At 34.0% G+C, this 21,988-nt stretch overlaps 1 protein-coding gene across 1 annotated transcript; it reads left to right on the forward strand.

Moving 5' to 3' along the window:
* The first annotated feature begins 1,364 nt into the window (after positions 1 to 1,364).
* On the forward strand, positions 1,365 to 2,425 carry LOC127129379 (LOB domain-containing protein 25). Its single transcript, XM_051058581.1, has 2 exons — positions 1,365 to 1,461; positions 1,760 to 2,425. The coding sequence occupies exon 2, from the start codon at positions 1,774 to 1,776 to the stop codon at positions 2,248 to 2,250; it is 477 nt and encodes a 158-aa protein (XP_050914538.1). The 5' UTR covers positions 1,365 to 1,461; positions 1,760 to 1,773; the 3' UTR covers positions 2,251 to 2,425.
* Positions 2,426 to 21,988: the final 19,563 nt, after the last annotated feature.

Below are 21,988 nucleotides of genomic sequence, written 5' to 3' on the forward strand. Positions count from 1 at the left end.
CGCAATCACAAACACAAAACACAACATCGAAACAACCATTCATCACAAGACACATCAATGTATGCAAGACTAGTGTTCACCAACTCCACCATCTAAATGCATGTGGTAGCGAAAAAATATATTGTGGAATCAGAGGAATGTTACTGATTTTATTCCACTAGGCTGCCATAGTAGTGGAGTTTGGTTCCAAGATAGTGGTCAGTAGGTAAGCGGAAAGCGTGGAATATATCCATTGAAGAACGATAGAGTCAAGGGTGATCCACTGTTCATACTCGGCACTAAAGGTATCTGTCAATGATGTCTTATTCTTATAGGGGAAATATAATGTAGAACCCGATGAGAGTGAGCATGGATGCGGAATATCTCGGCCCAGGTTCTATATTAGTTTTTCTCCCTCTCATGAACAATAGGTATATAGTTCTTAATGTTTGAAACGGCGAGAGCATGATGAAACTCTGGTTTGGAATTGTTGATGAGGAAAAGGAGTGTGTCACCTTGTCAGAATCATGACTAGCATAAGTGATGTTTCGATCGTTGTGTGTGTAGCCGCATATGGGAAAACGAAGCGGCAGACTGAGTGGCACGATAATGGGAGGCACGAAGGTGGCAAGTTGGGCGACACGATGGGGAGCCACACAACGGCTACAAACTAGGCGGAATAGAGGAGGGAGGTGTGCGGATCTGTTTGTGTGTGAGGGTTTGAGAAAGAGAGAGATGGATCGATTAGGGTATAATGAAATACTTATTTCTCATACATTTAAAGAGTATAAATATACACAAATGTATAACATTAACTCAATTATCTAATTATGATATAACATAATTAAAAGATAATTATATAAAACAAATTATGACAAGTATTAATAAAATATTTTATTCTACAATCAATTTCCCCCTTTCCTTTGGGTTAGGAACATGTCTCTCTCTTCGGCTTAGGGGAATAGAGGTTCACAATGTGGCCAGCTGACCTCTATGATGCGTTTGGATGTTTTTTGTTTCGTTCGTATTTTGTACCGGTGTATATGAACCTATTTCTTTCATTATATTAAAAAAAACAGCATAGGTACATATAGGATATTCAAGAATATATAGAGGGGGAAGTGGGACACACGATCACAGTTAAACTTGGGAAAAATTGTGTCATATTCATTCTTTTTCACATGGTAGCTTATAGCCCCCATTTATTGCATTTGTCTTTTACTTTCTTTTCCACTATCTCTCTAGAAAATGCCCATTCACTCTCATGTTGCTTTACCTATTGTCATTGTATTTGCGGTTTTCTCTCATCATGTCCTACAACTAGCTAGGGTTTTCTCTCTCAACTCTCACATCCAATAGTAAATTCCCAAGACTTGTCTTCTGGTCTCTTTTTCACTCCTATTATTACTTATTAGTATTTAAGAATAGCTAGACGTTAATTGTAAGCCCTTTACTTTTCTTATACAAGACGAATATAGAAAGGTAATGATCATCTAATTTACATGGTTTCTTCATCCAGTTCATATGTTTTTTCTTCTTCTTTTTGGTATATTAGTGTTTAGTTTTCATAATAAATTCATGATGTATAAGATTTGATTCAAGGTTTTTGTTTATTAAATTAGTGTTAGTTGATTTGAATCTATTAATATATTTTAAAAAGTAGTAATTAATTGTGTTGTTAGCATTTGTCTCAGCTAGATTTGAAGCACAATTCTTTTTAACTCTTTATAGTTTATAGTGAAGATAATGAATTAATTAGTTTGTTGTGTTTGATACGAAGATTGAAAATAATTAATGGCATCATCTTCAAGCTTGTACTCAAATTCACCATGTGCTGCGTGCAAGTTTTTGAGAAGGAAGTGCATGCCAGATTGCATATTTGCTCCATATTTCCCACCAGAAGAGCCACAGAAATTTGCAAACGTCCACAAAATATTTGGTGCAAGCAATGTGAGTAAGCTTTTGAATGAAGTTCAACCTCATCAAAGAGAAGATGCTGTCAACTCTCTTGCTTATGAAGCTGAGGCAAGGATTAAGGATCCTGTTTATGGTTGTGTTGGTGCTATTTCAGTCCTCCAAAGACAAGTTATTACTCTCCAAAAAGAACTCGATTCTACTAATGCTGATTTGATTCGTTATAATGAAATATTGCCAAATCATGGAGGTTCTTCTTCTCCTCCTCCTCCTCCAACTTTTTACTATCCTTCACCTTGGAACAATGATGATCCACTTGGGGATGCTTATCACACAGGTGGAGGTGGCAATATATAATATTCCTACAGGGAGAGGGTTCTTATAATTATACATGCACTATTTTACTTGATATACATGTCTATCTACAAACAACATTATATACACAATATAATATTTGTATAATGTCATTCTATATGGTGTATCTATATGTATTATATTTATATTATACGTTATGAAAATCAATATCTTCATATTTCATATATGTAAATCTTATTGTGAATGTAAATCAACTTATTTTCTTATAAAAAACTCAATTAAACAAAGATAATGTCTCTTGACTTAAGTAATGTATACACCTTTTTTTTATAAATAAAATTATTAATTTACAGGTATCAATAATGTTTTTAATATATTATATACACTATAAATATTTAGTTTAAGAGAAAGGGGATGATGTACTGATTGTGTAAATTATTTTTACACTGTCAACCAATGAAAACCATGTATTCCGTAAAATCAGCTATTAAATTTTAAATTATTTATATAATTTGGTATTTTAAAATATTTTAATTAGATGTATATGTAATATATTTTTATACTGACAATGCAATACCATTAAACTCTTAATTTAAATCAGCTATCTCTTTCGGAATCTACTAAGAGATTTCTTTGAGTTTTTTTAAACTATCTGAACAAATTTTTAATGGGTTTAATAGATATGCACTCACAATTTAAAAACTGTCATCCAATAAAAAATTAATAATCTATTATGTCATTAAAATAATTTTAAAATATAAGCGTGATGTGGTGGAATACATAGTTATCATTGATTTGATAGTGTAAAATTAATTTAGTCACCTCTTTTTTTATTTATAAATTCTTTAGTATTTATAAGTTTTGGTTGATTACCCATACATATAATAAATTGATTGAAAATTTTAATTTACGTTAAAATCAAATAAAAATATATATAATATTGAATAACATTGTTTGATGGGATGATGTGTATCTAGATTTGTTTTATAAAATAACTAATTTTTTCAAAAATAATTCTAAAATAACAAATTTTTCAATTTTTTTTCCAAAATAACCATATTTAAAAGAGGATGCCCAGATGAACCGGCGCATCCCTTAAAGATCAAGAGGATGCGCCCAAGGCGTTGAAGCTTGCGTTGGTAGCCTCATGAGGAGGCGAAAATGCCCTTGGCGCATGCATTGGCCCTCATGAGGAGGCGTCAATGCCTCTGGCGCCTGCATGGTGCCTTAAGAGGAGGCGTCAGTGCCTCTGGCGCCTGCATGTGTTTCCATATTGGGCGCCTAGCCTCTTGGCGCATGCATTTTATACCTCATCTCTATAAATACCTCGCCTTGGATGCAATATTTTTCACACAAAATCTTTCCCTACTATCAAATTTTCTCCCATTCAACTCCACTCTTCTTCAAGTTTTTGTGTTTTAACCATGTCTGAATACATTCACAAGGGAAATGCTGATTTAATATTTTCCACCGTTACGTCTCCGATAAACATTCGTCTCTAGAATATAGATTCGTTTGAAAGTTTTAATCGGACATTAAATAATTGGTTAGATGGAGAAATTGGAGATGGTGAAAGGATTAGAAGAATATAATGGTTTGTGTCCACGTTCAACAAAAATGGAGAAGTGCGTGAATGGGTGGATATTAAGATCGACCCAGACGTTCGTAGGATGATGCATTACATGTTCAAAATTGTTTTGATGATTGTAATCGCATAATTCTTGTATTCTAGTTGTTTTAATTGTTTGTGTTATTTTTTATATAATGGTATTTTCGTCACAAACATATAATATGAAATAAATTTAGTTTTTCATATATTGCAATAGAGGTACATGTGAATTTATCTGGTTGTGCTCGATCCAACACTAGGACAGTTAGTACGATTGTGACCTGGCTGACGGCATGAACTACATAATCTAGCAGTTTTGTTCGCCATATCCATTATGGTTCGAATGCGGGTGCTGTTTGGGCGACCCTTTTTCTTCCTTCGGATAACTTCGTTGTGTCAGACGATGTCCCATTGATATTATGGCCAGTAATCAGCTTTTGCTACTACGAAAAAACTAATTTTATAAACATTTGAAAGGCTGGTGACTTAGTAAACGTCAGATAGAAAGTAGGATGAATCCATTTTAACATTTGAACATGCCGCAATGACATGGGAGCAGGGTGCACGAAAGGCTTGAAACTTTCCATAGTCGCACCAACTTCTATCTAGTTCGACTTTGTCTATATGCAACGAATTATTGGGTGCCCCTTTGTGTGACGACCAAACTGAGTGTTGGTTCTAAGTGTTAGCAGCAATTTTGGTAAAACAAAGAGTGTTCACAAGATGTTATGTGTGATGTCTTAAACATAAGATATCCTATGTACCTGCTGGAGTTCAGGAACACGATAATGCAGGATTTTTTCAGAATGTCATACACAATGCTGGAGTTTAAATGAAAGACGTGTTCATGCATGATTGTTTCAAGATGTCATACACAAGGTCATGTCATCTAATATGGTTGTACCTGCTGGAAGTTATAAAAGGAACTATGGAATTATGCAGGATTTTCCCAGGATGTCAGATCCGATGTCATGACATCTTGTACACAGAATATTCAATATGAATGTCTGGTGTTTTGTGATTGCACAATTAATGGCAATCTATGTATGATTGAAGATCTGATTTGCAGGCGCATTCAATCATGGATTACAACCTGATTTACTTATTTTCCAAAGAGATCTAACCAACTGTCATAAGAAGATTTGATTGGAAAATAGATTTAGGGTTTTCAAGATGTCCAAGTCCAGCTGAAAGCTTCTATAAAAAGGGACTTAGAAAACCTGTTTTACAACACAACCAATACTGAGCGAAATATAGAGAGAGAGCTAGGGTTTGTGTCTGTTTAGTCGTGAGACTTGTAAGCCATTTAAGTCATCTTTTGATGATTGAATTGGACTGATTTATGGTTGTAATTTGTCACTCTAAAGCTGTTAAGCAAGAGTGTGTGTCTACTTGATCAAAGCTGTGAAGCAAGATCAAGTGTGTGTCTTCTTGATCAAAGCTGTGAAGCAAGATCAAGAGTGTGTCTTCTTGATTGAAACTGTGAAGTAAAATCAAGAATGTGTTATTGAAAAGTGTTTTCTTTTCTCAAGGGATTGTTGTTTAAGATCACAGGTGTGATTGTAGGGAAGTGAGTGGGTTCTCATATCTAAGAGTGCTTAGGTAGAAATTGCACGGGTAGAGATTAGGTGAGAAAGACTGTAACTTGTTGAAGTGTACGGAGAGTCTTTGAACTTATTCTATTTTAGTGAATTTCCTTCTTGGCTTGGTAGCCCCCAGATGTAGGTGAGTTGGACCGAACCGGGTTAACAATTGCTTGTGTATCTTGCATTACTATTCTCTATCTTTACTGTGTTTGCATTACTCAGATATTAGTGTTGTGACATTACCTTCGACATCTCATATCTGATACCAGAATTTCACTGAGGGAGAGTCATTCGGTCACACAAGTAGGCAAGGTATAAATTTAAAATACCTTAAACAATATTATGCGAGTATAATATTGTTCGAAGAATAAATAGAGTACGAGAAAATAATTAAAGTTCGGTGTTATATTATGATCTTATTTGGTAATTTTTTATTTCCAGGAAGTAAAGGTAATTCATTAAATATTATGTATTTACCGTTGTTACGCAACATTAATAAGGTCAGCACATATAGTTGGGGTTCAGCTGTGTTGACCAATTTATATAGTGCAATGTGTAAAACTGCAAAAAAGAATACTTGTACTTTTTTTCATGTGTGTATTTGTTACAAGCATTGGGTTGGTCAAGAATGTTGTCACTCGGTACGATAAACGAGAACCCATTCATGTTCCCGTTTGCAACAAAGTAAGTGTAACACTTTACCATTTAATTAATTATATTTTATATTGTAATTAAATTTAAATAATATTTTTCATTTTTTTTTAATCTAAGGTGGTCAGTAAGGGGGATGAACTACAATAGGTGTCTGAAACACGCTATTGTATTCTATCGCAATCTATTGGACCACATTGGACCTGACGATGTAATACTTCTACACAACTATATTTTAATTTAAAAATACTTATAAAATTATTTATCATCTAATCGTTTTGTATTGTTTTACAGTTTATCTGGAGGCCATATCTGGGTCTTGATCATGATGTGAACCATGACGATGCTGCAGTTTGGACAACAAAGACACTAATTCTCCGGTTCACTACTGTGGAAATGCACCAGAGTGACCGGGTCAAACTGTAGTTCGGCATGCAACAACAGATTCCATAACCTCCCACGTGTTTGGGGAATTGGCATAAAAAGAGAGTTGATGCCCAATGAGATTATTCCAACTGGAGAGACTTTGCAAAAGAGATGTGTCGTCAATGGAGGAATCAACGATAACACATCTTAAACGAACCAGTCACCCATGGTGCTAGACCAACTCAATAACATATTGCACGATTTAGTCGGTAACAACTTAACCGTTTGTGTCTGAGCCGCGGTATTTGATGGATCCACGACTTTCTAGCTTCGTCATCGTACGCCGCACAACAATTCCCGGCCCAACACCAATGTCAAACCACCCAAACCCAACAACCAACCTCACAACGTCAACTTACCACATACACACAACAACCAAACACCCAACCTCACAACCCGTTCATGCCATCCACCCAACAACCAACCACCCAACGTCGCAATCCATTCATGTCACCCACCCAACCACAAAACCAAGAATCAATCCCTACCTACCAACAACTACCCACTTCAACCACAACCGTCTATAGCCCAAATGATTCATATGGGTCACTTCATCGTAGCCCCCCACCAATGACCACTCAAACATCCCATCACCAAAACACACAACCATTGTTTAACTATAGTACGCCCCAGAAACCATTGCTTCGTTTCCAAAATGATTCAATGTCCCAATTTGGGCAACTATACCATCCGTAATCCACCCGACCCAATTAACCTAACTACGATGACATGGACACCGAACTCCATTACGGAAGCGTCGTTGGCCAGAGCCCCTCCGGATATTGGGAACAAATGATGACACATCTGTCAAATACCGTTGTAACTTCCGCCGAACTTTCACACCAGTCATCATTCGATCAGGTCAGCACACAAAGACCCCAAACACCTCAGGAAAATCGTGGGAGACCTCGGAGATAAACTAACGCACCTGGATGTGGAACTAGGGGGCGTTTCGATCAGGCCAGTCATTAAATTTTTGTCAATCCCATTAACATTTATTATATCATGAATAAAATTTTTTTTACATTATTTTTTATTATTTGATAAATTAAAAAAATTAAAATTTTTAAAAATAATAATACACGGGTGTATGCGCCAGATGAATTGACACATACACCACATGCACCATGCAGGCGCCAGAGGCATTGACGCCTCCTCATGAGGGCCAATCAATGCTTGCGCCAATGCCTTGGGTAGCTCCTCTTGATCTTTAAGGGATGCGTCGGTTCATCTGGCGCATCCTCTTTTAAATATGGTTATTTTGGAAAAAAAATTGAAATTTTTGTTATTTTGTTATTATTTTTGAAAAAGTTGGTTATTTTAAAAAAAAATCGTGTATCTACTCAATTAACTTTAAATACACCCAAGTGTTTATCTTTAATTTTTCCTTTGAGCAACCATAATATTCCCTTTGTTTTTTATTATAAGTCGTTTTTGACTTTTCACACGTATTAAGAAATGTGATACTTGTGATATGAAATGAGAAATTATGAAGAGTTTTTACAAAATTATCATTCATTAATGGTATTGGAAAGACAAATTGACATGATTGAAAGAAGAGAGAATAATAAATATTTAAGGGTATAATAGGAAAAATAACATTAATGATTCATTGATATTATAAAACGACTTATATTGTGATACAAAATATTTTTCCAAAATAATTTATAATAAAAAACGGAGGTAGTAATTTATTTTAAAACATTTTTTACCCTAATAATTTGTTTTCTTATCGGTATTACAACCTAAAGGTTTGACTGTTAGGACAATTTATATGATGGTCACATTTTGAACATGATTTCCACAATCCCTTCCCAACCTATTTAATTAAAATTTAATTAAGAGTAATGTTATTCTTACACCAATATATTATACCAATTTTACACCAAATATTATAAGCATTGTATTTTCTAATAAAATAATATTAAAAATTTATAAAAATAAAAAATATTTATAAAAATATTTTTTTTAATTAATTTTATAACAAAATATAATATTTTTTATAAACAATTTTATTATTGTATTAACCACAAATATGTTATTATTCATATATATATATATATATATATATATATATATATATATATATATATATATATATTTCTGATAACTTACTAATTAACTTCATAACTTCATTAACCAATAAAATATATAATATTAACCAAGTTTTAAGGTTAATTTATAATTTGATTAATAAATTTAAAAAATTAAAAAATAATAAATAGTAAAATAAAATTGGTTAATATTAAACAATTTTATAAATTACTATTTACTTTATATTAATCAATTTTATTTAATATTTATTGTTTTTTTATTTTTAAAATTTATTAACCAAATTATAAATTAATGTGAAGACTTGGTCAATACTATGTATTTTATTGGTTAATGAAGTAGTAAAATTGATTAATAAGTTATTAAAAAAACATATGTGGTTAATAACATATATTTTTAATGCAATAATAAAATTGATTAATGATAAATATTATATTTTTGCTACTAAATTAATTTTTTTTATTTAAAACAAAATTTTAATATTATTTTAAAAAAAAATATTCACCCGTATGAATACGGTGATCAATATTTAATGTAAGTATTAGTGTAGAAGATAAATATAGAAATTATATTAATTAATTAAAATAGTAGTGAACTGAACATTAATCTCAACTAGACCAATAGCAAAAAAAAAGGAATAATAATGATAATATGTTATAATCAATATATTTTATATAAATTTGATTTAAAGGTAAATTTTATTATTTTAAATTAACTTTAAATAAATATTATATTTTTTATAAATAATAAAAGTTAATTTTAAGACCATTTTAAAAAGTGATATAGTATATTATATCTTTTATCATTGTCCCTAGTCAAAGGAGACTGCCACTGTAATTTCTAAAAGAAACAGATCACCAACAGAATTTTCTAGATAAATTAATATTTAAGATGTATAGAGCTATAGTTCATTGGAATCTACCTTTAAAAAAGAAGACATTTCTTTTCCTTAGTTTTATATGTTGAGAATTTGTTATCAGCTCGAAATTTTGTGTTAATTGATTTTTTTTTATTTCGGTGATTTGTTAATATATATATATATATATATATATATATATATATATATATATATATATATATATATATATATATATATATATATATATATATATATATATATATATATATATATATATATATATATATATATATATATATATATATATATATATATATATGATATTAAAGTTGTCAAACTTAATAATATGACATATTTGATAACTCTTTACCGCATATTCGTATAACAAAATTTATTGTTGGATTAAAAACTATTATCATATAAATCATGTATATAAATTTTAATATTAATTGAAAATGATTTGACATTTTAACGAAACACACAAAAACTAACGTCTTACAAAACTTAATGAAATACGTTAGTTTTTCTCACTCTCATTAACATATCAAATGATTTTTGATTGATGTAATATTTTACAGACGTGATCTATATGATAATAGCTTTCAATTCCAATGGTAGATTTTGTTATACATACATAGGGTGAAGAGTTACCGAATGTGTCATGTTACTAAGTTTGACACATTTGTGTCATTTGATCATGATCAATATATATATATATATATATATATATATATATATATATATATATATATATATATATATATATATATATATATATATATATATCAGGATCAAATGATATCAATGTGTCAAACTTAGTAACATGATATATATATATATATATATATATATATATATATATATATATATATATATATATATATATATATATATATATATATATATATATATATATATATATATATATATATATATATATATATCAGGATCAAATGATATCAATGTGTCAAACTTAGTAACATGAAATCTCTGATAACTCTTCACCCTATGTTTGTATAACAAAATTCACCGTTGGACTGAAAGTTATTATCACCATGCCTATAAAATTTCATATCAATCAAAAATCATTTGATATGTTAAAGAGAATGACAAAAATTAACGGTTTTCATAAATTTTGGTAAAACGTTAGTTTTTATGTATCTCGTTGATATGTCAAATGATTTCTGATTTCCGATTGATACTAAATTTTATAGACATGATCTATATGATAATAGATTTTAACTTAATAGTGAATTTTGGTATACGAATATGCAGTAAAGAGTTATAAGAGATGTCATATTATAATATATATATATATATATATATATATATATATATATATATATATATATATATTATATATATATATATATATATATATATATATATAAAGATAGAGAAAAACAAGAAAGAGTGTTTGAATTATTTTCACAGGAATTAAATTTTTTTGCAACACCACACACAGAAAATAAAATACTAATAACACAAAGGGTTTATCCTGGTTCGCTTGAAATTCAAAGCTACTTCAGTCTACCCGGCCAAGGTGATTTCGCCTTCAATAAGGACTTAATCCACTAGTCTCAACAGATTACAAAATTTGTCTAAGAGTTTAACAACCTCTTAGCCCTCTCAACTCTACAGACCTAAACAGGTCACTTGAGAAATTACAAACAGTTTCAAGAATTATAAGTGTTTGACTAGATGCTTCTAGATAAGTAGTATAAACACACGTTAAGAACAATGAAACACAACCACATAATATTGAGCAACAACTCTTATATGGAAACTATTTCTTACAACAATGATAGTGAAAGTATTTAGATTATGAGAATGTTGTTGTGTCAAAGTTGGTTCACTTTATATCAAGTTGTTGTTTTTAGCAAGTTGTAAGGAGGCCTTTATATAGCACTTTGAAATGATACCGTTGGAGGGAAATCAATGGAGATTTCGTTCCAGTTGTGGGAGTTAAAGGTAGTAAATTTCTTGTCCTTTCCATAACAGTCTTGGAACATAATCCATTGTTTCCTTAAAATAAATTGAACTAAAATTAGAATACTTCCAGCGTAAGTTTATGATCAGGTGATGTGTTGAGCATGTATCAGAGTGAGCGTGATCAGAGTCTTCAGAGTTAGAGTTTAGATATCTTTTGCAGTCTTTAGATATCATTTGCAGTCTTCAGATATGACTTGCAGTCTTCAAATATCCCTTGTAGTCTTCAGATATCAAAGCTTGAGCTTCGACGTCAGATTCTTCAGGTGATTGCTCCTCAGATGCGTTCTTGTTCAGAGTTAGATCTGATTTCTTTGTGATGGGTCAGCTTTTCTTGGACTAAATCAGATGCCAGATATTCGTTTCCTCAGAGTCATTTTAACTTAGAATCCTGTACACCTAAGAAAATTGTTAGGGTACCAAATTGTTTCATTCTTTGTTATCATCAAAACTTCGAGATATATTGCAGAATTAAAATCTTGTTCTAACAATCTCCCCTTTTTGATGATGACAAAACTCTGAATTTTGATGAAACAATAAGTACTTTTCAGAGATAGTAAATTGAAAAATGATTAGAGTTAGATAGAGAGTGACTGCCCCTGAGATTAGCAATCTCCCCCTAAGTTTGATACTTAGAACTTTTTTAATGTTTAGTACCATATATGAGTTTCTGGGGTAGAGAATTTCTTACCGGATTTTCTTAGCTTGCTTGCCTTGATTTATTAGTTTCTCAGATAAGGATTTAGGTTCCCTTGGTTCAGATAGATCCCTGAAAAATGGTAAATATATAGAAAGGGATATATTGAAATACAATGACCATTATTGTCCCTAGAAAATTTGAATTCCACTATGCTCTGGACTTCAGTCGAGGACAACAGAAAAGAAATCTATGATGGACGTTGTTGCTTCAAACGATCAAGTCTGGTCTGATGCAGTTACTTGCCATAGTCCCTAACTTTTGCCTAGATTTGCTTTTCAGGGTTAATCTACCGGGATGATTATTTTCTATTTATGTCTCTAACTTTTTCTTGAACCGCCCTTTCGGGTTTTCAATCCATCGACACGCTCATTTTTGCCTAAGCCTCCCTTTCGAGTTTTCAACTTAGCGAGATGTTCTTTTATTTTCTAGGCGAAGTATTTCTTGACTGCATCTGCATTCACAAGACGGGGGAGCTCCTCACTATCCATAGTTGTAAGAATCAAGGCACCACCAGAGAAAGCACTCTTAACAACATATGACCTTTCATAATTAGGATCCCACTTGCCCTTAGAATCAGTGTAGAAAGACAAGATCTTTTTTAGCAAAAGGTTGAACCTTCTTGTCAAATGCTTTCTTCATCCTCTTTTGATACAACTAACTATGATACAAGGATGTCATTCTTTTTTCTTCAATCAAATTTAACTGATTATATCTGCTTTGACATCATTCAACCTCAACCAAACTAGCTTCCATCAAGACTCACATTGATGGGATCTCAACCTCTATAGGGAGTACTGCTTCCATGCCATACACAAGAGAGAAAAGGGTTTTCCCTGTTGAAGTGCGGATAGATGTACGATATCCATGCAAAAAAAACAGGAGCATCTCATGCCAATTTTTATAAGTCACAACCATCTTCTGGATGATCTTCTTAATGTTCTTATTTGCGGCTTCAATAATCCCATTCATCTTAGGTTTTAAAATAGAAGAGTTATGATATTCAATCTTGAAGTCGTCACACAACTCCTTCATCATCTTGTTATTCAAGTTCGACCCATTATCAGTAATGGTCTTACTTGGAACACCATATCGACAAATAATATGATTCTTGATAAATCGTACCACAATCTGATTGGTCACATTAGCATGGGATGTTGCTTCAACCTACTTGGTGAAGTAATCAATAACTACCAGAATGAAATGATATTCGTTCGAAGATTTGGGCTCAATCATAGCAATCATATCAATTCCGCACATAGAGAAAGGCCAGGGGGATGAAATAACATTGAGAAGCATCAGAGGGACATGAATCTTATCCGCATAAATTTGAAATTTATGGCACTTCTTCATATATTTACAATAATCATATTCCATTGTCAGCCAATAGTAATCTGCTATTAACTTCTTTTTAGCCATTGCATGTCCATTGGCATGATTACCAAGGGATTCTTCATGAACTTCTTGTATTAACATGTTTTCTCCATTTTTTATTCACTCATCTGAGAAAAACCATGTCAAAGTTTCTCTTGCACAACACATCTTTGTTTAGAAAGAAATTTCCAGCCAGTCTTCTCAAAGTCTTCTTATCTTTGTTGGATTCCCCAAGCAGGTATTCCTGACTTTGGAGGAAACACTTAATATCATGATACCAAGGCTTATCATTTGTAACTTCTTCTGCTGCAAACACATGAACAGGTCTATCAAGGCACATAATTGTGAACTGGGTGTGTCATTCCAACGATTCACTTTATGCATAGAAGATAGAGTAGCCAGAGCGTCCGCCATCTTATTTTCTTTGCTAGGTATATGCTAAAATTCTATTTTATTGAAGAAAGTTGACAACCTCCTTCCATTCTCTTTGTAAGGAATCAAGGCAAGGATGATAAGTCTCCCATTCTCCTTTAATCTGATTGACTACCACAATTGAATCTCCATACACATCTAGGATTTTATTCCTCAAATCAATGGCTTCTTCGAGACCCATGATACAAGCTTTATATTCTGCCATATTATTCATACAATCAAACATCATTCTTGCAGTAAAAGGGATATGAGAACCCTTAGGAGTAATAATGATTGCCCCAATTCCATTACCATAAGCATTAACAACTCCATCAAACACTAAACTCCATCGAGATCCAAGATCTGGCCCTTCTCCAAGCAACGGTTCGTCACAATTTTTAGCTTTCAAGTACATAACATCTTCATCAGGGAAGTCAAACCTGATGGGTTGATAATCATCGATTGGATGGTGAGCCAAATTATATGCAAGACTACTCCCTTTAATTTCTTTATGAGTATGGTACTTAATATCATATTTAGATAATAGCATCTGCCAACAAGATATCCTTCCTGTCAAAGCAGGCTTTTCAAAGATATACTTGATTGGATCCATTTTGGATATCAACTAAGTGGTATGATTGATCATATACTGGCCTAAACGTTTGACAACCTATGCTAAACAACAACAAGTCTTCTCAAGCATATAATACCGAGACTCATGGTCTATAAACTTCTTACTCAGATAGTTTATGGTATGCTCCTTTCTACCGGTTTCATCTTGTTGTCCAAGCACACATCCCATGGACTCTTCTAACAAATTCAAATACATAATCAAAGGTCTTCCTTCCACTAGAGGAGACAAGATAAGACGTTCAAGAAGATATTCCTTGACGCTGTCAAAAGCTTTCCGGCAATCCTCTGTCCAAACACAATCTTGATCTTTGCGAAGAAGTTTGAAAATTGGCCCACACGTAGCAGTCATGTGAGATATAAATCTAGATATATAATTCATACTCCCAAGGAACCCTATGACTTACTTTTCTATCTTCGGTGCTATCATTTCTTGAATAACTCTGAGTTTACCAGGATCTACTTCAATACCTTTCTTGCTGACAATGAAACCCAACAGTTTTCCTGAACGGACACCGAAAGTACATTTATTAGGATTCAACCAAAGCTTAAATTTTCTCAAATGCTGAAACAACTTCAACAAATACTCAACATGATGTTCTTCAGTCTTTGAATTGGAAATCATAACATCAACATAAACTTATATCTCTTTGTGCATCATGTCATGGAAAAGAGTAGTCATGGCTCTTTCGTACGTTGCACCAGCATTCTTTAAACCGAAAGACATCACCCTATAGCATAATGTTCCCCAGGATGTAATAAATAATGTTTTTTCCATGTCTTATGGTGCCATCTTAATCTGATTGTAACCGAAGACCCCATCCATAAATGAGAAGACATTGAACTTAGTCGTATTATCTACCAACATGTCAATGTGTGACAAAGGAAATCATCTTTTAGACTAGCTTTGTTCATGTCTCTATAATTAACACACATCCAAACTTTACCATCTTTCTTAGGAACAGGTACAATGTTAGCCACCAATAGAGGATACTCAGCCATAACAAGGAAACCAACACCAATCTTCTTTTGAACCTCCTCTTTGATCTTGACAGTCATATCATGGTGACTTCTTCTCAACTTCTACTTAACTGGCACACATTCTGGCTTTAACGGCAATCGATGCTTCACGATATCCGTATCAAGACATGACATATCTTGATAAGACCAAGAAAACACATCCACATAATCTCTAAGAAACTCTACCATCCTCTTCTTAACATTTGGACAAAGCAGTGCCCCAATCTTAACTTCCTTCTTGTTATCTTCTGAACCCATATTGATCACTTCCAACGGCTCTTTACGAGGCTGAATGGTCTTTTCTTTAGGCTCAAGTAACCGTGAAATCTCATCAGGAATCTCTTCATCATCCTCTTCTTCCATTTCGAACATGGGAAATTCAAAGTTGGGAGAGGGCATAGGGGCATTGTTTTCAATGGGTTTAATAATTAATCTGCACAACGATTTTATGCTAGATTTTAGAATATGAACAAATAAACGCACATTGTGATGTAGATATAAAAATGATTTTTGTTTTTGTTTTTTTATGTTACCATTTTCCAAAATAAGCAAAAAGGAAAAACATAATATGGCTAAACGAAATAACATTTGTAGCGATAAATTCATGACCATCAAGCTATAGATAAACTTGACGTCAATAAAACCAGAGTTGCCATCGCGCTTTTATTGTTTCCAAAGGAAATGGGAAAAGTACGAAAAAAACCCAAAGATAAGAAGTTTTCAAATCAAAACTAATAAAATTCCAGAGATTACAGGTAAGGGGGTTGGTTACATAGAGGGAAGGTGTTAGCACCCAAAGTATCCTAGTTACTCCTAGGGAGCCCTTTTTTGTGTGCATATGTTTTTTGGTCTAAATTATGTTTGAAAAAATAAAGAGCGTGGGGATGAGAAAAGAATTCATTGATTATATTTTTGTGTTTGACAAGATCTTCGGTCTTATGCCTATGCACAAACATAAAAATGACGGATCAAAACCCCGTAGTAAAGGAGAAAAGAGATCCAAAATACAGCGGAATTTAAAATTTCTCCTTTAGTGATCCTTACGAATGGGCATGATCAGTGATAGAATCATTACCTCTTGTGGTGATTGTAACCTTTGATGCAGATCTACAGAGTGATCACGAACGTTGAACGATGACAACGCCTATACTCACTCCAACGAACGGATTCCTTCAATCTTAGTGCTAGCTGCTACGAATGAAGGCTTTAAGTGAGTGAGAGAGAGAAACGAAATTGCAACTACACCAATTCTCCTACACAAGGGTTCTATTTATAGAACCACTTGTATGGCCTGCAAGTTAAAAAGCCGACTCAAGTGTATGTGGCCCATATCTTATAATATGCCAAAATCACTTAAGCGCGTGGTACATTACCATATTTTGTATTCTACTTAAGTACACCGTACCTTAAGATGTTCTATAATTCACTTAAGGGTAACGTACATTACGGTATTCCTTAGTTACACTATCTCTCATCAATCCTTCCTTTTGCGTGTGACTGTAACACCTCAAAATTTGCCCTCCTCTCTTGGGACTGGCTTAACATATTGCATTGCATTTTTAGGTCATTAGTCATTGCATATTTGCATATCATATGGCAACAAGCAATTCATCCTCCTAGGTCTTGATCAGAAGATAAAGAGGTCAAAAGATTCAAGCTGAGGGTTTCATTGAACTGATCACTAACCATCTGAGGATGTGTGATTCAAATTAGGGTTTCATGGTTCCTCAAGGAGGGTTGAACTTTATCTTGGTTGAAATGGTACATCATCATCATCATGATCTTGTCATCAACAAGAGATTCATCATGCTTGATCAGATACCTTGAGATTAGGGTTTTGACCTCTGGTCAACCCTAATCATCTGAATTGGGCCAATCAGGGCTTGGCAAGGAGATGTGGTTTTCAATGGATATGGGGATCATCATGTGATTATATTGAGCTTATGGAAGCTAGGGTTTCATCATTGAGCCATTTCATCAGGAGTTTGAGGCTCAATTTGATCAGTCAAGCCAATTCATCTATTAGTCAGAAAAAGTCAACTGTGGTCAACTGTGCCTGAATTGATGGATTTGGAGGTGGGAGAGAGTTAGAGACACTTCATTCATGTCTAAACAAGTTTCATTTGACATTTCAAAGATCAAGAATGAAGAAAATAAAGTCAGATGGAAACTTTCCAAAAATAGAAAGTGACTTGTAATTGAAAATTGCCAAAAATGGAAAGTTTTTCTCCCCAAAATTACGTGTCCAAAAATGCTTCAAATGAAATTTTGTTCAACATGAAAGTTGTATATCTTGCTCTCACCTTTCCAAAAAGTCCAAGAACATGAATTTCTCATTTGTGGTTGGCAAGTTATGGATTGATCATTGTCCAAAAAAGTTGAATTTCAAAGTGGCATAACTTTTGATTCACAAGGCCAAATTGAGTGAGGTTTCTTTGAGCAAACTCCATTTGACATGTACTATCATGATCAATCATCATATTTCATGAAAACTCATCACATAAAAAATCCATTTTTCAAGTGGACTTAATTTAAAAAGTGGAGGGGAAAAATGCGTTTTGAGAAATATTCATTATTTTCACTCCATTCCTTTTGCACTAGCTCACATATGCCATTTGTAACTTGCTCAAACCAGAAAATTCCACTGTTACATTGGTTTTACATGAGTGAGGGTGAATGACCAAATTGCCATTTAGCATGAAAATGCATTTTTCACTAATCCATTCCATTAGCACTAATCATGTTTACTAACATCATTAACATCACATATATATTGCTAATCATAACTGTTTTCATAATAATCATAACAGAATTCAGATCTAGATCTGAAAATTTCCAAAACCTCTTCACTTTCTCTCTCACTTTTTTTCCAAAAATTTGCATAAACATTGCATTGTTCTTCATCAATTCATCATCTACATGCATTATTGAAGCTAATTGAAGCAAGATTTCTTCATTTCCAAGCCAAATTTTGGACTGTTAAAGTGAGGTGCAACAATGGCAATTCAAGATTTCATCAAGATCGTGCGTAATTGAGCAACAAGACTTGTTCCATTCACTTCTACAAGCATCATAGAAGTTCTGTTTTCACATTTCAAGGCCTAAAACGCGCGATTTAGCAACTGTCCTCAAATTAAGGTGAGTTTTTGACTTCAATGATTCTTGAAATTGTTTGATGCTTTGGATAGATCTTGTTTAGTAGAAAATTCTGCACTTTGAACCACTAAATTTGGTTGAGAAACAAGGAAGTTATGATGATTTGAAGTTTCATGCATGTTTATGTTTTGATTCGATTTTATTTATTTAGTGAGAATTAGGACAAAATAATTATGGATTCATGATGTACGTTGTGAGAGCTTTCCAATGATATAAAGTTTGTGTGATTTGGTGGAGATTTGTTTTTGGACCTATGAACTCATGAAGAACATTGATGAATGCTTGAAAAAATTTCAAGAACCTTGCTAGATCCATAATTTTTCGTGTTTAGCTTGCTGATGCTGTTCGTGCTACAGTGGCGCGCTACCTTTTTTAAATGAACTACTGTAGCGCTTCGATCCTTGCTGAAAGCAGTTCCACTTTTTGCCTTGCAATTTATTTCCTTGCCTTCACATGCTTCATTTCATCATTTTTTATTTTTTCTTCCACATGAAAAATCCATAACTCACAAACTATAAATCCAAATTGAATGAGATTTTTTCCACCATGATCCTTGTAGTCTCTACTATTTTTTGGTGATATTTGTGGAAATTGTGCACGTGTAATTTCTGAAAATGCTTAGGGTTTGCTTTGACATGTCATTTTGTGCACCATGCTCACTCTTTTGCTCATAAAAGGATGATGCTTCATTAGAAATTCATGAAAATTTTTGTGCTTAAACTAGACTCATTCCTGAGAATTTTGATATGTGGTTTGTAATTTTTGAGTTCCTGGATTGAGAGTTATGACATGATCTTTAGAGGTGTTACATTTTGTGCCATGCCATGCTTTGTGCAACTTATTGATTTTATTTTCTATGCTTGTTGAACTTGAATTGAGCTGGATTTTTGCATGAGATTACATATAGATGTTGAGAATACATGTGAATTTTTCTGGAATGTTTGAATGCATTTCCTATTTTATTGGGATTTTATTTGATGATTAGTCATTTGTTAACTTTTTATGTGACATGTTTCCATTTGATTTGTGAAATTCTGGTTATTAATTGGATGAATGTGAAATTTGGCATGAGTATTGGAGACATCTTGAAGTGCATCTTGGCTTTGGTCTCATTCATTTATCATGTTTTGTCTCTGTTTTATGATTGGTGGAAGTTGATGCTTGTTTTGATGCCATGTATGATCTTGCTTGAACTTGTCTGAACTTTATGAATTTCATTGACTTGCTTCCCTTGGTCCAAATGAGCTGAAATTTGATATGATTGACATGTTATGGATTCTGTTTGATCATGAAGTTTTTTGGGATTTATTGAAATGTTTTGGTATTGATTTGATTGTGATCATTCTGTTTGGTCCTTTGAGGTTCTAAATTGCATGTTTGTTGCCTTTTCTTTCATGAAATGATAGTGATGAATGATATGAATGTGGAACCACTTGGGTTTGATTCTTAATTTTTTGATCTTGATGTTGGATAATTTTTCACTTGCTGTTTTGGATTTTTCACCTCCTTTTGACCCTAGGCTTGTCCTAGTGGTCTTGTTTCTCACGTTTGAATGTGATTTTCAGGTTGAAGAAGCAAATGTTTTAAGGAGATTAATGCAAGTTGATTGAGTTTGGTTGATTGTTATGAACTAACTTGGTTTATTTTGTAGGATGCTTAGCTCACTTGCTTTGGACTTGTGCTTTGCACATGTGATTGATTGTGTTGACTGTTGGTTCTTATCTTGTCTGTTTTGACTTTGTGATTGGTATACTGACTGAATTAGATTGATTTCAGGTAATTTAGTCGCTAACAGTTCCCTTGAGAACTTGCTTGTGCTGCTGCTTGGTTGTATAAACCAATTGAGGTAGAATTTCTTTTCTCCATGTAGTCTGGAAGATCTGGCCTGTTACTTGGCCAGGCACCTGTCTGAAGTCCTCCTTAAGAGGCAATGATTGTGCTTGTTTATATTTGTCCCCAAGCAGGAAAAGACCTTGATTAAGGCAATTGGCAGACACAAGAGGTGTACAGTCCACCTCCTGCTAATCTGTTGAGTCATCCCTTGGCTCACATCACATGTTGATGCCTTGTGGATCCTAACCCAAGATCCATGTACAGTTGTACAGTTGAGTCAGTGTCATAAGTGTAGAAGGGTTCCCACTTTCTGGACCCACACTTCTTTGTCTGAAGCTCTCCCTGGCCAGGGATAAGAGCTGTGAGGCACACCCCTCACTTTCATTTCATCTGGCTTCACCCTGACTCTCAATGTCAGGGTTAAGAGCTAACATCACCTGACACAGTTGTGTTGCTTTTGCAACTTAACCCTTGATTGAGCCCACCTTGTCTGGATATAGCGTGTGCTAATTGCGAATGTTTGCTTTGTTCTGATTATGTTTGCATGCTTTGATTGTTTTGCCTGTTTAGGATTAGCTTGCTGCCTGAGCAAGTTAGGATAGAAACCATAACATAGGGCAATGATGCATGATAACATCTAGGCTCGAGTACAGCTCCTTAGTAGTGTGTCTCCCTTTGTATCTGGTTAGAATTTCTTTCCCGTTCAGGGGAACTACGTCGCCCTGATCCTCATACCAGATGAGGTACGTAGGCAGGAGACCGTGCGAGGTCTCTCTGGGCACCCTTTTTCTTTTTTGTGTGCGTTTGCTTGACAGTTGCTAGGCTCGAGTGCCTGACTCCTTAGTAACTTGTTGCTTGTTTATTCTTGTGTGTCAGGATATGGATGTAAGACCAGCGATTGGCTGTCCGTATCCTGAGTGGGTTTGTTTTGTTCGGAAGCCGATGTAAGTCCAGCGATTGGCGTTCGGGTTCCATGTTTGCCTTTTTGTGCGTGTGTTTGTTTGGCATGCGTAAGCCGAACTACGGTAGCTCTGATTCTCGTTCCAGACGAGATACGTAGGCATAAGATGTGGTATCCTAGCGAGCCCTCTCCCCTCTCTTCCTCCACCTGTGTTGTTTTCAGTGTGTGTGTGTGTGTGATGTTTGTTTTAGCAACCTTAACCTATCTTTTGAGCGTGGATCCCGTCGAGTACGACGGATGCGTAGGGGTGCTAATACCTTCCCTTCGCATAACCGACTCCCGATCCCATTCTCTTTGGTCGCGAGACCATGCTTTTCCCAGGTTTACTTCGAGCGTTTCCTTTCCCTCTTTGGGATAAATAACGCACGGTGGCGGCTCTGTGTTGTTTTTGTTTCAGCCCGCCGGTTGTTTTTCACGGATGCGACAGCTGGCGACTCTGCTGGGGACTGGAAGTTGACCTGTTGCTGGTCCATTTTCCCTAAGCGAGTCTCTCCTAGCGTTCTAGGATAGTTTAGGTTGCTTGTGC

This window comes from Lathyrus oleraceus, chromosome 3 (genome assembly GCF_024323335.1).
Source record: "Lathyrus oleraceus cultivar Zhongwan6 chromosome 3, CAAS_Psat_ZW6_1.0, whole genome shotgun sequence".
Classification (NCBI taxonomy): Eukaryota; Viridiplantae; Streptophyta; class Magnoliopsida; order Fabales; family Fabaceae; genus Lathyrus; species Lathyrus oleraceus.

What these genes read in the sequence shown, in the direction of transcription:
- LOC127129379 (XM_051058581.1), top strand. Translation starts at nt 1,774, where the DNA reads ATGGCATCATCTTCAAGCTTGTACTCAAATTCACCATGTGCTGCGTGC.